Source organism: Miscanthus floridulus, chromosome 8, assembly GCF_019320115.1.
Source record: "Miscanthus floridulus cultivar M001 chromosome 8, ASM1932011v1, whole genome shotgun sequence".
NCBI lineage: Eukaryota > Viridiplantae > Streptophyta > Magnoliopsida > Poales > Poaceae > Miscanthus > Miscanthus floridulus.
In genome coordinates, this window is record NC_089587.1 from 51249557 (window position 1) to 51264826 (window position 15270).

The 15270-nt window shown below is 45.4% G+C and overlaps 1 protein-coding gene across 1 annotated transcript; it reads left to right on the top strand.

The window, feature by feature from the left end:
• The first annotated feature begins 8592 nt into the window (after positions 1–8592).
• On the top strand, positions 8593–10208 carry LOC136471990 (putative 4-hydroxy-4-methyl-2-oxoglutarate aldolase 2). Its single transcript, XM_066469734.1, has 2 exons — positions 8593–8662; positions 9450–10208. The coding sequence occupies exon 2, from the start codon at positions 9481–9483 to the stop codon at positions 9988–9990; it is 510 nt and encodes a 169-aa protein (XP_066325831.1). The 5' UTR covers positions 8593–8662; positions 9450–9480; the 3' UTR covers positions 9991–10208.
• Positions 10209–15270: the final 5062 nt, after the last annotated feature.

Here is a 15270-nt window from a genome sequence, read left to right on the forward strand (position 1 = left end):
GCATGGTGCAGGCATATGCATAGTGATATGAACAACAAGGAAGGGTTATGTCGGTGCCGAGGTTAGGTTTCGACCTTGCTTGTGGAAGGCAAGGGTTGTGGCGGGGCTTGGTACCATGGCTTGTTGGGTGGTTCAGCAGCGTCCAACAGGGAACTGTTGGAGGAGGCGCTATGGCTCTAATGTGTGCTGCATAGCAGGAAGGCGGTCGACGATGTCGTTGGAACAGGGCACCATGGAGGAATGGTGGCTCTGCTGCTGTCGTGCCTAGACATGGATAATGCGGGGATGATGATGACCAAGTTGGCATCATGGGTGCCATGCAGAGATGGCTCGATGAAGGTGCAGTTTGGGATTCAGATGCAGGCACGGCGAAGTTGAGGAGGGCGTCGGTGGGATTGCATGGCTATGTGGCGATGGCATCCTAGAGAGTGGGGTGACACGACTGTCGTCACGGCGCTGGCGGTTGTAGTTGACTATAGGTTTGGTTCCTGTAAGATGACACTTTCAACACATGTATAAAGGGTTAGTAATTGATACATGTGCAATGATACTCATATAATTGCGAAAAGCAAAGGTTAAGAATATATTTCGATGCATGTGTTGGATAAGCGTAAGGGGTGAGTGCCTTTGGCTAAGGCGCCATTGTTGACCAAGTGTATTGTTCGTAGCTCAGCTCTAGATGCCTTAGTTGAAGGACCGAAGCTCATGTGGTCGAAACCGACAGTGCTAATCAGCGGATGACCACTAGTTGGGAATCCAGCAAATGCTCCGTAGCATCTTGGTTTCCACTTTTAGGGAGGCACGTCTGCACTTTCCTTTTTTGGCAGGCATGCTAATGCGAATGGACATTAACTAATTTGTCTCATTAGGTGCGATAGAGTTCACCAATATCTCTTTCTCTTTTCGAACCGTAAGTCGTTGGGCCATTATATTTTAGCGCGTTATTTTTTTACATCTTTCTACTAATCATTAGGTACAATAGAAAAATGGGTTAATAATTAGGTGGTGGGAGTGAAATAAAATGTGCTTTTGTAAGTTATATTACAAATTTGTTAACATAAGCATATATAACTTAAATATCATACAAACATGTGATAATCTTGTTGCAAAAGAGACTATAAATTAACAAGTTTGAAGCTTCTTTGGGTAACTGCACTGTTGATGGTGAAAATGTCATACTTTCACATACACAAAACAACGTCAACAACCTCAGAATAAAAGAAAGATAAGCATATCATGAGATAATTTTATCAAATAACAAGTTCCACATGTCCATGAGTATTCCTATGTAGATCCAAGCTAAATGGAGGAAATGGAGCTTGTGAGCCCACCATAGGGGGTTGGTCAACCACACCTATGGGGCCCACTAGCCTCCCAAGCTACCATGATCCTCCCAAGCACTCCTAGTAAGAGCAATATCAACCCTTGGATCAACTTGTGTTTTCTCTCAATGGCTCATATTCACTTCAGATGGATTGAATGGCCCACATGTAAGGTGCGACAACCTCAAGATGGAGTCACAAGCTCACATACATAGCAAGGAATGTCCCTATAGGAGCCCTACACTAGAGGGGAGGGCGCACAGGACAAAGAAGGGGGTTGACCGACCCCCTATGGTTGGCCGACCATCCATGTGCACACCCACTGACCTTCCACCTCCTTAAAACATGAAGACATGCAAAGAAGCACACCTTTGGTGCATCCTAGCCCTCCAATCAATGGAGGTTTGATCCTATGGTGTTGAAGACATGTCAGATGGATCCATGGGCCCATTTGGAGTAGTATAAAGGGGCACACCCCCTCTCCATTCATGAAGCAAGGAAGCAAGCTCTCAAGCTTAGAATAGCTCCACTTTCTCTTTATAGTAGGATAGTTTAGTGTGGGAGTTAGAAGTAGAGTTGAGCTTTGCTCAAGTTCCCAAAGCTGGTCTTATGGTCTATTACAGCTCTTGTAGCTTTTAATTTTTGTAAGACTTTTACTTATTTAATATATTATTCTTTCTGTACTTTACTTTTTATTTACTTTGAGCAAAATTATACTTGTTATATTGTTGTTCTGGTTAGTCTTAGCATAAAGTTGCTACATTCGAGATTGATGATCCAAGATCCACACTTGTATATGATCATCGCCTTTCATTAGATGCTCTAATCGATCTGTGTGTACACAATTAGAGTAGTGATAGAATGTGTAAGTGTGGTGCTTATACTCGATCTTGCCTTTGATTCCCACTTGTCACAAGGATTGTTTGTGATAGCTAGTAGGTGGTGACAGCCCTATCTAGTTGTTGGAGATATGGACCCGGGATATCCCACCGCCTATATTCTGGCCCAAAACCGTCTATAGGCCGAAGACGACTAGTATGAGGCCCATGAACACCAGGTGCAGCAAAGACGTGTTGATCAAGTTATCAAGTGTAGATAGCTAACATTCCAATATACATGGGTTATGATCGAATGATCTGTTATACTTTCCATGTAACAAACTAGGAAACACATTTGTAAGCTGATTGGATCCTTTGTAATCCTACCCCCGGGCTATATAAGGAGGGGTAGGGACCCCTGATTGACACCTATTCCTACTTCCATTCGAGCCCATAGCTCAGATCAGCATCCCTGTAATTGAGCATATGAAAAAAAAAGGAGAGATCTACTTTAAACTGTATGTAGGGTACCACGTACCTGAACCAGAATAAACCATGTTTCTCGTTTGCTGCCCATTTGATTCCCTGTGCGTGAATGCGCTAATCCGTATAGCCGGAGTAAATACTTCTGACAGTTGGCGCTAGGTATAGGCCTTTTGCGTACAGATTCATCGTGTGTTAGATGGGTTTCATCTTTAGGGTCGATGACGACGTTGAGAAAATGCAACCAGGCTATGAGATCACTGACGGGAGCCTAGACTTTGTTGTGGCCAACTAAGGAACTTGCATCTGCGAGATCCTGAACCACCCGTGCAGGAGGAGGAGCAGTTGCCCCCCATCTGCATGTTCCCCATGGGCTCGAGAATGCCGTGGAGAAAGGGCCACTCGCCCTAGCCCACCACATGAACCTTTACACTCGGGAGGCCTTCACCGAGTTTGGTCGGGAGTACCTCCTCGACATGGCCTTCGAGATCTTGAAGGACCTAATAAACTAGTTCCCCAACATAGATTCGACACCGCTACCCGACTATGTCGTGCCTGGTTTCCCAACAGGGCTCAGGAATGTAACGACAACTTACGCTTTCTGTTTTCGCCAAGCCATCAAAACTCCCCCGATTACTGCTTCGAGGGGTTTGAAGATGACTCCTTCGCTGTACTAGTGGTAATAGGGCACGGTTGCGCGAAGGCTTGGCCTCCGGTTTGCTGACCTTCGCTCGGCCGAAGCTGTTTTGCAATCACACGTTGTTTGGGTTCGAGGAACCCAACATTCCTAACTTGCGAGTCATGAGGAGATGTTTTGGGGATTACTTCATTCCCCGTGATGTTGTTATCTATGGTTAAAATTTCACACATTGTGGAGACCATCTGAGTGAGTTTTGCCTTTTTCTTCCGAAGTCACTCGTGCTGGAAACTGCATACCGGACCAGCCCAATTCGACTATCGGACTAGCCCGGTTTGCACTGTGATTTTTGTGGTTTTCTTCATTCCTTGCACATTATGCTTCCGCGCCTTCCTAGTGTCTTTCAAGATCAGTAGGCGCGCTATTGCTACTTGATCTTAGCAAAAGCAAGGAAAAATCATAAAAAACTAAATTCCAAATATTGACACTAAAACGAATACGAATGTCGAATTTGCAAGTACGTCCTTAGACATCCGGATCGATCTCTAGGTGCAGTAGCCAGCACTAGCGCCTTCCAAAGAAGGGAAATGGGAACATGGGATTGTCGTATGAATGGTGGATCCATCACCATCGATGTCGGTCACGTGCATCTAATATAGACAAATTAAGCTTTACTAGCTTCCAATGCAAAATGCATGGATGTTGGCCCTCGCAAAAACCACCACCTGGCACGCTCCAACAGTAATTAGCGTGACAAACAGGACACATGACAGCGTATTTATTTCGACACATTGCACTGTGGGATATATAGCGGCATGCAACAAACTTGTGCAGCCAATAAATAAGGGCCTATGGTAGGTCTTGCAAAAAAAATATATATATATCCCAAGCGTTGCTGCAGAAATTATAGATGGTTTAGAATGAAATTAGACTTTATAATTATTTATACGATGAAATAAACTATTATAAATTAACGCTACTAGATTGCGTGGCATGTTGATATGGACAATAAAATGCTTATGTGTCTTATTGACGTGGACATTACGTATATGCTAGTGAATCTTAATTGTATATGATAGTGCATTGCTGAGGTGAACAGCTGCATGTTGACATATATTGCTGGTGGGGTTTTGGATTATAAGAGATATAGATTAGGGCCTATGGTAAACCTGGCAAGGCTCTTGTATATAGATTGGGTTTTGAATTAATAAAATTTATAGTACTACATGAACATTATCTCACAACTCAACAAAAACACCTTCAAACATGCGTTCAGCTTATATAATGCAAATATAACTTTTGTTTCCTAAAATCAAATTTTAAATTTAAAGCTGGTTGTTCGTTTTATATTTTGATTTTTGACATGATTCAAATCAAAACATCGGACAGGGAATCTCTTGCTAGACCAGCTGGACAAAAAGGAAGGTGCGCAGGCCGTAGGACCAGAAAGCATGGAGGAATCTCTGTTTCGCTGGGCAAGCATGAAGGCGCAGTAATAGGGCCCTAGGACCAGCGAAACAGAGGCATAACATTGGACCACCATGAAAAAACAGTCTTACTGTTGCCAAGTTGAGGTAAACAATGGTTTGAAGACCAGATTCCGGATAGACACCTGGGCAGGCAATGTACCTCTGAAATTGGAATTCCAATCTCTGTATGACAAATGTGGGGATTCACAACTGCCTAGTAGCAGACTATTGGGAGGGGGATGGTTGGAACAACTGCCTAGATTTCAGGGAAAGAATGGTAGATCTCTTAGATAACTATAGATTAAATGGGGAAGAAGATCCCTTTAAATGGGTTCTGTACAAGTCTGGAAACTACACAACAAGATTGATGTACAGGAGGCTAACTTTCAGGGGAATAACCAATAAAAGAATTAAGAAACTTTGGAAGAGCCGACTCCCAAATAAAATTGAAGTCTTTACCTGGCTTATAACCCCCAAATTAGGCTACAAACTGGAGGGCCAATCTTTAGAAGAGAAACCGGAGGGGTAATAAAAATTGTTTTCTTTGTGGGTTGAGGAATCTTGTGATTATATTTTCTTTGATTGCCACATCTCAAAAATTGTTTGGTTCTATTTTTTTTCATGAACGTGTCCTTATGTCACGTGTTCCATTAAGTAGAAGTTGAATGTTTGGTTCTGTATAAAGGAAGCTTTGGAGTGGGATAGAACTCCAGAGAACCTACAGGATGTTTTTGATGAGTGGATTCCTTTGGGGGATAAACTGTACCACATTAAGATTTTTACTCTATCGATTATGTTTTGGGGCCTTTGGTCGATTAGAAACAAGATGGCTATCCAGAAAAGGTTTCCACAAACTTAGGTTTCCACAAACTTCTAAGGAGATCATCAGTATTTTTTATTTTTTTTTGCTTCTTACAGAAATGGCGTCGCGTCTCTTATTGAAGGAGCAAGATGCCAGTTTCCTGGACGACAAGCTTGGAATTTTGAAGAAATGGCTGACGACCTTTTGGAGGCAAACTGAAGACCTGGAGATTATTAAAGGAGTCCTTTGACATGTTTCTGACCAAGCTGTGAATCCTACTCCAATGGATCTGGGGAGTTGGGACAGATCTTTTGAAGCCTGTTATGTTTCTGTTTCAGCTCTGTTAGATCGGTAGTTCTAGTTCAGTTTTCTTGGCATGCCTGGCATTGAGATGCCGGTTCTGTTTTTGCGTTTCAGTCCTATGCACGCTATCGTGAGCTGGTGTTCCCAGCGTCTCCTTTTTTCTGTTTTCCTTTTCCTTTCTTTTGTTTCTATGTTACTGAACTCTGGAGCTTTCTATAAAAGCTGGCTTTACCTCTGTAAAAAAACAGTCTTACGTACTAGACCTAAATTTTTGGCATGCCCAAACCCAACGGACACGTTTGGCCAAGTTAGGTCAGGGACTCAGGGGTTTTCCTTCATTTTGTAAGGTTATGGATCCAAAATTATGGCATGAGTTCATTGATGCACTGGCATGTCAGGTGGTCCATAATCAGGTTTAGGCCCCATTTGGAACAAAGGAAATTTTCTTGTTTCCTGCATTTTTCCTATGAAAATAAACTGATTCCCGTTAAAATCCTGTGAAATTCCTGCGTTTCACATGGCCCTTATTAGTCATAACAACTATTCTCTATGTTCTAGGATTTTACAGGGTCGTATTAGTATAGAGAGGAAATGGCATGACACCCTTATTTATTAGGGTGTTTGCCCTAAAATAGTGATATAACCACCGACAATAACAGGGTATACATGTTAGTTTGATCTCTAACCTAACTGGACCCAACGGCCCAGTTGGACCTTTGATCTGCGCCCTGATCGGGGGCGCCCAGCCCACCATGGCTGGAGGGCCCCTATCACCCTGCGCTATATAAAGAGGTGGGGGCCGGCGGCTCTAATCACGAGGTTGACCTGAGCCGAGCTCCCCACCGACACTCAAACCCTAATCCGATCTAAGAGGGGCGCAGCCAGTGACGGGAAGCCACCAGCTGCGCCGCCCCGCTCCGACGACGGCAACTGCACCGACGTCTTCCCCGACCATCGCTGCCCGTGCGTAGACGGCATCGACGAACCTGATGGAGGCCACTGGATCTTCCACCCCTACGGTCTCAGGTTCGGTACCTTTCCCCCTTCTCTCCCTGTCTCTCTCTAGACTGTTCTAGATGTATTAGGATCTACCGTTTTACATGTTATACCGAATAGAATAGACAAAGGCTAGATCTATGATCCTACAGTAATAACAATACATACATAATTAAGGGACTATATGCAGGCACATAGATTAGTTGTCATCGCTAGTCTAAATAACTAGCTTGGTAACGGGCGTTCTGTTGTGCGTACAACGGAAACAGTACCAAGAAGTCGATAAGGTGACCAGGGAAAAAGGATGAATAACAAAGAAAGAGGTGAACAGTGCAACGAATAGTGCAATACAGTGTGTGAACAGAGCTGGTCAGCGTCTACAAACGTGTAGCAGTGTTAAACAGCGCCATGAACCATGCTAGATTGGCGAGCGTATGCAAACATGTACACCCTCTGTTCCTGAAAGACCATTGTTTGTTAGGCCATTTGGCAGGGCTCCGCGAGCGGCTCCGGCTCCGGCTCCTGCCGAAGCCCTGCCAAACGGGTAATCGGAGGAATGGCTCCGCGGCGAAGCCAAAATGAGCCGGAGCCCTTTTTCTATTGCGTAGACGGAGCCACGAAAACAAAGTTCCTCCTGGCTCCTCCTTCGCCAGGGTGTGAAAGGACGCGGTGGCCCTCCTGCTTTGAGCGCCTAACAGCTAGACCAGCCGGTTTCCCTGCGTAAGCGTGCTTTGCCTGTACGTAAAGAAGAGGAGGGCTTCTAGCAAGAATATGAGAAAAGATAGGGTTCCCAACGCAAAAGTATAGGAGAAAAAGTAAATAAAAAGTGACTCCAATAATTTAGAAATAGGCCAGGGTTCCCAATGCAAAAATGACTATTAGCATCTTCCTTTCCTGCTAAAATTAGATCAAATCATCTCGTACTTGTAAAATACATAGTAAATATAGAAGTATCAAAAAATAGTGGAACCGATTTTTTAAGATTGGGTTTAACTAGATCGGTACCATAGTAAAATAATAAGTGAGGGTATTATAGACATTTGCCATCTTTCATCCATTCAAGAAAAACCGGAGAAGCCGTTTTGCCAAATGTTTCTCAAAACGGCTCTAGCTCCTTCAGAGAAGCGAGTCAGAGCCAGAGCCGTTTTTAGAGGAGCCAGAGCCCTGCTAAACAGGCCCTTAGAAACAAATCTGGACACGTGTTTCTCCAGATTCATTTCTAAAACAATGGTCTTTTAGCGCTTTGAATAGTGTTAGAAGTGCTAGTAGTATTTTATTTCTGCATGAGCGTTACTTATATTATATATGCATCAAATTAATGTGCATCACCAATACTCCCACCATCTCAAAATAAGTATCGCTATGGTAATCGTTCCGGTATTTTTTTTAAGTTTGACTAGGTGTGTAGCAAACATTAGCAATATTTGTATGTCCAAATAATTTTATTATAAAAATAGATTCAATAGTTTATCTAGCTAATGATACTAATTATGTAATATAAATATTAATATTGTCTTGTATATATAGAGTTAAAGTTAAAAGCGTTTAACTTCTTAGAAAATGAGAACGACACTTATTTTAGGATGGAGAGAGTAGATGTTTAGTGGGCCTAATATAAAATGGTATCTTTGGGGACAAATTTTGTACGGTAAGATGTCAATTTTTGTGGGACGGAGACATGCTGCAGATCGATTCTCATCAAGAGCTAGTCCTCCCTCTATATATACGCATGTCTGCATATATTTTGAAATCGTCAAGTGAGCATCTTTTTTTGGGTTGCAGAGCCAAGAGCCACACAATCCCTCACCTTTTCAAGCAAATCTAAACTAGAGGTAGATACATATATATAGTCTTATATATAAGTTGTAGTTTCCCAGGGCCTCGCTTGAAGAGATATGGCAAACTGAATTTTCCATTCAGAAATGTCCCCGTAGTATATTTCCGTTGGTGCACTCTTTCTTAATTAGATTTGTAATTTGGCTTTATCTTCCGTTTTTTTTGGTTTTGTAATGGAAGTTCGTGTTCGTGTTCGAATTTGTTTTTCGTGTTCGTGAGCCGCATGCGGGGAGACCCGCACGTATGGTTTTCAGGGGGTCCGGCCGGCCGGAGCCCACCCGACTAGAGGGACTGAGAAATTAATCGAGTACAAAACTTATCTTCAAGCTTTGCCTTATTTTGATCGTTCAGAGGGAGATCGTGGTGTCACTGAATGAAGTCCTCCCTCCCTTTCTTTCGGGGGTGCTGACCCGCTGCGAGGCAGATATGACTAAGTGACATATTGAATATGGCAACGACTACAGCATGTCGTAGAAGGAGATAGCAATTTGCTTATATAGTTCTTGTGCACTGCCTCTTATTGCCTTGTGCATGCATGCTAAAGAGATACACTATACTGCGTATATCGAGTCTAGTTGGATGTGAAATGGTTTCTGTGGAGATCTAGTAAATCTTGTGTTTCCATTTCTAGGTCTTTTTTTGCTTGGTGGTACTGGTATACATATATAGACATGAACAATGTTCTTGCTGTTTGAAAAAATGTGTTCTGCAGCAGTTTGATTTTGTTTCACTCACTGTCACTGATGATAATATTCAATCCCTCTTGCATGTGATGACAAGCAGGATCGGAGGAAATTACTAAGCTCCGACTGCTATGGGTTCCTCAGCGCCACTGGCCATTGCGGATATATGCGACGCTAATTCTCACTTACTCACAAACGGTGAGCTTCGTCCCCTCCCAACCATCTTCCAGATCTACGGGAGGAAGAAGGCTTTCTCCGGCCCCGTGGCGACGGTCAAGTGCTTCGAGGACAACGTCCTGGTCCGCGAGCTCGTTGCGCAGAAGGGCCACGGCAGGGTCATGGTGATCGACGGCTGTGGGAGCCTGCGGAGCGCCATCATCGGCGGCGTCCTCGCCAAGAGGGCGGAGAACAACGGGTGGGACGGCATCGTGGTCTACGGCTGCATCAAGGACGTCGACGACGTCAACCTCTGCGACATTGGCGTCCGAGCTCTCGGCTCGTACCCTGTGAAGCCAGGCAAGAAGGGCAATGGTGAGAAGCACGTCCCCGTGACCATTACGGGAATCAGAGTCTGCGAATGCGACTGGCTCTATGCCGACAGCGACGGTATTCTCGTCTCAACTTCGGAAATGACCGCGTAGATATATCAGACAGATCAGTCACCTCGATCTGCTTTTGTTTGTCATTTGTCATGCACGCATATTCGTCATTTGTATGATTTGTTGGGTTCTGTTAATTTGGATCTTGATCGATCGTAAATGTATCAGTTAGCTGCTAAAATTTAGCTGAGACCTCAGCATTTGCATTTCCCAGCAATAGTTATATGTATGCATATCTGTCTGAACTTGCAATAACACCGAATGGTATTTGTTCGCAACTTATGGTCACTATGTTTTCTTACCTTTATGGTCACTATGTTTTTCTACCTCTTCTCTTTTCCTAAGAGGAAGGTGGTATTCAATATTTGCGATGTATGACTTTGTAACCAGCTAGATGCATGATGAAGCAATTTTTGCGGATTTTCCGGTTTGTTTCACCGAGCACCTTTCAATGCACTGTAATTTTGATATAAAGTTCCCATTCATACAACTTTATTTGGAAAAGTTAAAATTTTCTTTTTGTACTGCACCTGTTTCAGATTTGAGCCACGTTGCCAACAACCTTTAGAAATTGATTTCTAGATACAAGTGGAGCGGTGACCCTATTTTTAGAGTCGTTCAAAATAACAGCTGTCTCTGTAAATGTGATTTTTTTTTACATGATTAGTGTTTCCAACCACCTTTACAAATAGAGACATTCTAAAAACGGCTAGAAACATCAACCACCGTTAAAACTCAATTTCTAGTGTCAGAAACCATTTCTGGATACAACTTTATTTGTTCGAGCCATCTCTACGGGGAAAAAAAACGAACGTCTCTTGAAATCGTTTTTACAGTAGTATGTAACAAATAATTGAGTTTACCTTCCTCGTAAACTTATAAGATTCGACTCACACTAAGTTTCCTCTTAAATTATCGAAGATTGAGATGTGTGTGAACCATTCAGATTATGCGTTTGGACCCATATTAGTCCTAATAGCTAGTATACTGAAATTAGCAAATTAATATGATTGGTCCAAACAGCCCTGTGCGGTGGAGCAGCTTCGGTTTACCGTCCCTGTGCCAATATGCAATATTTCACCTATGAATCTACTGGCATCTATTAGCAAGCTAGGATCAGGAAGAGTGCTTTTAGTTTCTACTAAAAAATATACCCCAGTAAAACTAGAAGATCCAAACACAACCTGAACTGGGACTCTGGGAGGCATGTGAGAGTGAGATTGCAGAAGACTGGCAGTCGGAGCGGGACCAAACATCGCGGGGATTGGTAATTAATTGCCATCGTACGCTTCTTCCGACCGTGACCCGTGAAACACGATACTTAGGCCAGTTTCAATGGGGTTTCATGGGGGGTTCATGCACAATTAATAAGGTGCCACGTCAGTTTTTTGCATGAAACTGGGAGGAGAGAGAAGGGATTCGTTTCATGGCACTGTTTCCAAAACTTTGGAAACGCCGTGAAACCTGCACTGAGGCCCTTCCTTCGTTTCATCGCGACTTTTCTTCTCCGGGACCGTGCGTTCTTCATCGCGACTCCGTAGGGCGCGGCCGCCGGACCATCGCGGGCGAGGCCGCCCGACGCGCTCGCTCGTCCACCGGTTGCGGGAGATCCGCCGGCGCGGGCGGGAGCTCCGCAGGGCGCGGCCGCCGGACCGCCGCGGGCGAGGTTGCCGGCCGCGGGCGCTCGTCCGCCAGTCGTGGAGATCCGCCGGCGCCGTTCATCGTGAGCCGTCCGTCGCGAGCTGCCCCGTCGCGACTCCGCCCGCCACACGTCCTCTGCCGGTCGCAGTCGCTGCCAGTCACGGGCGCCGCGAGCGTGAGGGCTCCGCCCGCCCGCCGCCATGCTCGGCCTCCACTCCATGCTCGGCCTCCAGGCGGTGACGAGAAGGATGCGGGGAAGAGAGGGATGGTAGGGATAGGTGGGACCCGTGAATAGTAAAATAAGGGACGAAACCGTGCCACGAAACTTTGCACTGTGGGAGAAACCCGTTTCATATCAAAGTTTCACGTGTTGGAAACTGGGAGGTGAAACTCTCCATTGAGACTAGCCTTAGGCACAGGTGCATACAGACTCCTATCCTAACCCCTGATTGGTAGCAACTTGAAAAGCGCAACGCTCGCCATGGCTCACTTTAGCTCCCTGCTTTTGGCTTATGTCTCCTCTCTCCTCTGCCTTTTCCTTGCCGGGCCACACTGCTCGCTGGAGATGAAGAATAGTGCTCCTAGAGTCGTACTAATTCGGCCACCCCCTAATAATCTACCGTCGGAGACTCGGAGTAGTGCGACGATCTTGCAAGGAGTGGGCGGCTCTGCCCCACCCCGGCGCGGCGCCCTCCCCACCCCCGGAGGCGCCCTCTCTCACCCTGGCGACTGAGCTCCCTCCCACCTAGGCGCCCGAAATCGACCGGCCTAGCCTTCCGCTCCCCAATGTTGCATATGTATGTTTCCAGTGTTTCAGGTGTTTCAGATGTATGTTGCATGTGTTTCATATAGATGTTGCAAAAGTAAATCGGGGGATGTTGCACATGTCACAATTGTTTCAGAGATATGTTGCAAGCGTATGTTTCGAGTGTTTTAGATGTTTCTGAGGTATGTTTCATCTGAGTTTTCCAGACGTACGTTGCAAGTGTGTTTATCTGGATGTTGCATATGTTTCACACAAACGTTGCATGTGTTTTATTTAGATGTTGTATGCGTATGGTTTCAATGGTTTTCTAAGTGTTTTCAGGTGTTTTTTTCAAGTGTTTCAGAAGCATGTTTCAAGTGTTTCAACTGCCTTCAGACATATGTTGCAATTGTTGTATTTGGATGTTTCAAAAGTAAAACGGGTGTTGCATCTCTCCTCCCCACCTTCTGCTGCATCGTCTCTCCCGGCGCCGGTAGTGCATCCATACGACGCCGCGCGCACTTTCCCTCTTGTCACTTGGGCGGCGTGGGTCCCGCGTTGAGCGCGAAATGGAGTGCAGCGCGGGCGTCCGTGCAGACCTGCGGGCGCTAGCACTACCGATCAATCAAACAAACTGATATTGCACACAACAAACCTATCCTAGCTCCGCCAAACCAATCAGACCCTAGATGCATAACTGGAAGCAAGCAGTAGTAATAGTAGCGGACGAATAAGCCCCGGCAGTTGTGTCTTGCTGAGGCTGTTTTACAGTGGTGCTTGCGCCCCCTCGTGCGTCGGTCGAGTCCACACTTCTGCTTTCGCTCGGGAAAGGGAGGAGCAAAAACGAAGATGCATAGCATAGCACGGAAGCATGGTTTGATTAGGAATGCGATTTGGCTTTCAACTTTTGGTTGTTGTAAAGACCGTTACGCCGCTACGGTTACTAGAATATGCTAGGAATCTTGACCGAGAAGGTAAGGAAAAAAAAACAGTTGGCATTAATATAAATTGACTCTAGTCTAGAAATAAAGCTTCCTTGAAATATGAAGGAGCGGTTGACAATGAAGCAGTTTGATTTCCTCCTTTGATTTCGCTACTTTTCGCTACGAGAAGTTAAGGACTTTTCGGCTCAGACAGACAACAGCGATGTCTGCTATTTCTTCCTCTCCTGGCATGTCGTTGTTTCGCCACATGCTTCTACCTGTTCAATCGTTGATTCAGTCTGCAACGCGTGAGTCACGAAGTAGTCAGGATTCAGGAATACATACATACAGTCGCGCGGTTCACCTCAGCGCGTCCTCCATTTTGACATCACCAGCTAGGAATCTCACAATTTCCAATATCGATTTGTGCTACATAAAAAAGGACTCGTTAATTTTTACACTCGACTGCAAGAGAAATACGGTAAATGACAGTGCAAGTGAGGCAAGGAAGAGCAACCGACATCGACAAAAAAGATAGGATTCTCGACGATTTGTCCAGCCTGCGTGAGCATGGATTGGATAATGTTTCGTCCTTTGCTTGGGCTGTTGCATAGTTAGATTTTACAGTTCTACCATACCATACACGTAAACAAAGTTGCCTCCTGGCAACCTGTGGAGGCAATATATGCTAATTTTACCACTGAACCAAGGAGAGTAACTCAAATTTTCCTGTACGTAGGAGTAGTTATTAGCTGGTACCTCCTGCACCGCAACAAACCTCTTTCGAAGGGAGTAATGGAAGCAGTATCCACATGCATTCGCAACGTTGATGGGTACTGATTGGCCGCACACGTACAAGTACAACCCCCTGCTACTGCTGCTTACGATGCATGAATGCTTTATTTTAATTAAGATCGGTGCCACCACGTGTGGTGCTTCACAAAGGGGCTCTAGCTAGCTTGATGCATGGAGGTGCGTGGAGATCTGGACTCATGGCAAAATTTTCAACGCTCAACTATATTGCCACTCGTTAGGCGCATGTGAATTTGCTATATGTTTTAATGGCAAGATTGATCATATTCACACACCTTATGCTCCACTGAGTATCTTACATTAACCAGGATGCCGAGTATATATGTGTCTTGTGTTCTATGTATATTAATTAATTATTAGAAATATGACACAAAATAGTTATCTTTTGTAAGGTCTGCTTGATGGCTAAGAGCAACTCCAGCAGGACCATCAAACATGCTCCTAGACTAAAGTTTAAGGGTTCATGTTAAAAACACATGTCCAGCCGGGCTCCTATTTGAGTCCTCAAAATGAGCAGGCCCTCAAATCTGCCTCCACGACCCTCATTCCTGTGGGTGTCTCCCCCGGCCCCCATGTGGTAGTTGACATGTTTCCACCCCACATGCGCACTTTTTCTCCGTTCTGGTGCCAGAACTATGCCGCGCGCCGCTGCTGTTGTTCGTCCATCTCCAAGTTTGGCGCCGCCCTTCCCCACCCCCAAAGACGCCCCAACAGACCTCCCCCGCCTCCTCCGCAGTCGATTTGCATAGCCTTTGACTTCTTTCCCCATGGATCAAGCCCCTCACCGCCATCCCCTCCCTCTACTATAGTTGGGTCGCTGCTCTGCTCTGCACGGCTCACCGGCGCGAGTTCTCTGTCCGGCAGCCTCCTATATCCCCTCCCCGACGTGGATCCACGACCTCCTCTTCACCATTTGGGCTACCCTCCCCTTCCCCGACAAGGCATGGCAAATACTCATCCTCCTCCCCTGTTCGGGCCCTTATGAGCTGGACTCATCCTCGTCCTTCTCGGCGCGGGGACATCAGGCTATCCTCTATCGCGAGACAACTCCCGTCCAAGCTACCCTCGGTGGATCCTCGTCCTCGTTGCGGGACAACTCCCGCCCGAGCTTCCCTCAGTGGATCCTCGTCCTCCTCTCGGTCCATGTCTAGCTCAGTCGATAAGAGCAAAGGGATGAACATGAAAGTAGAAGAACAAGTA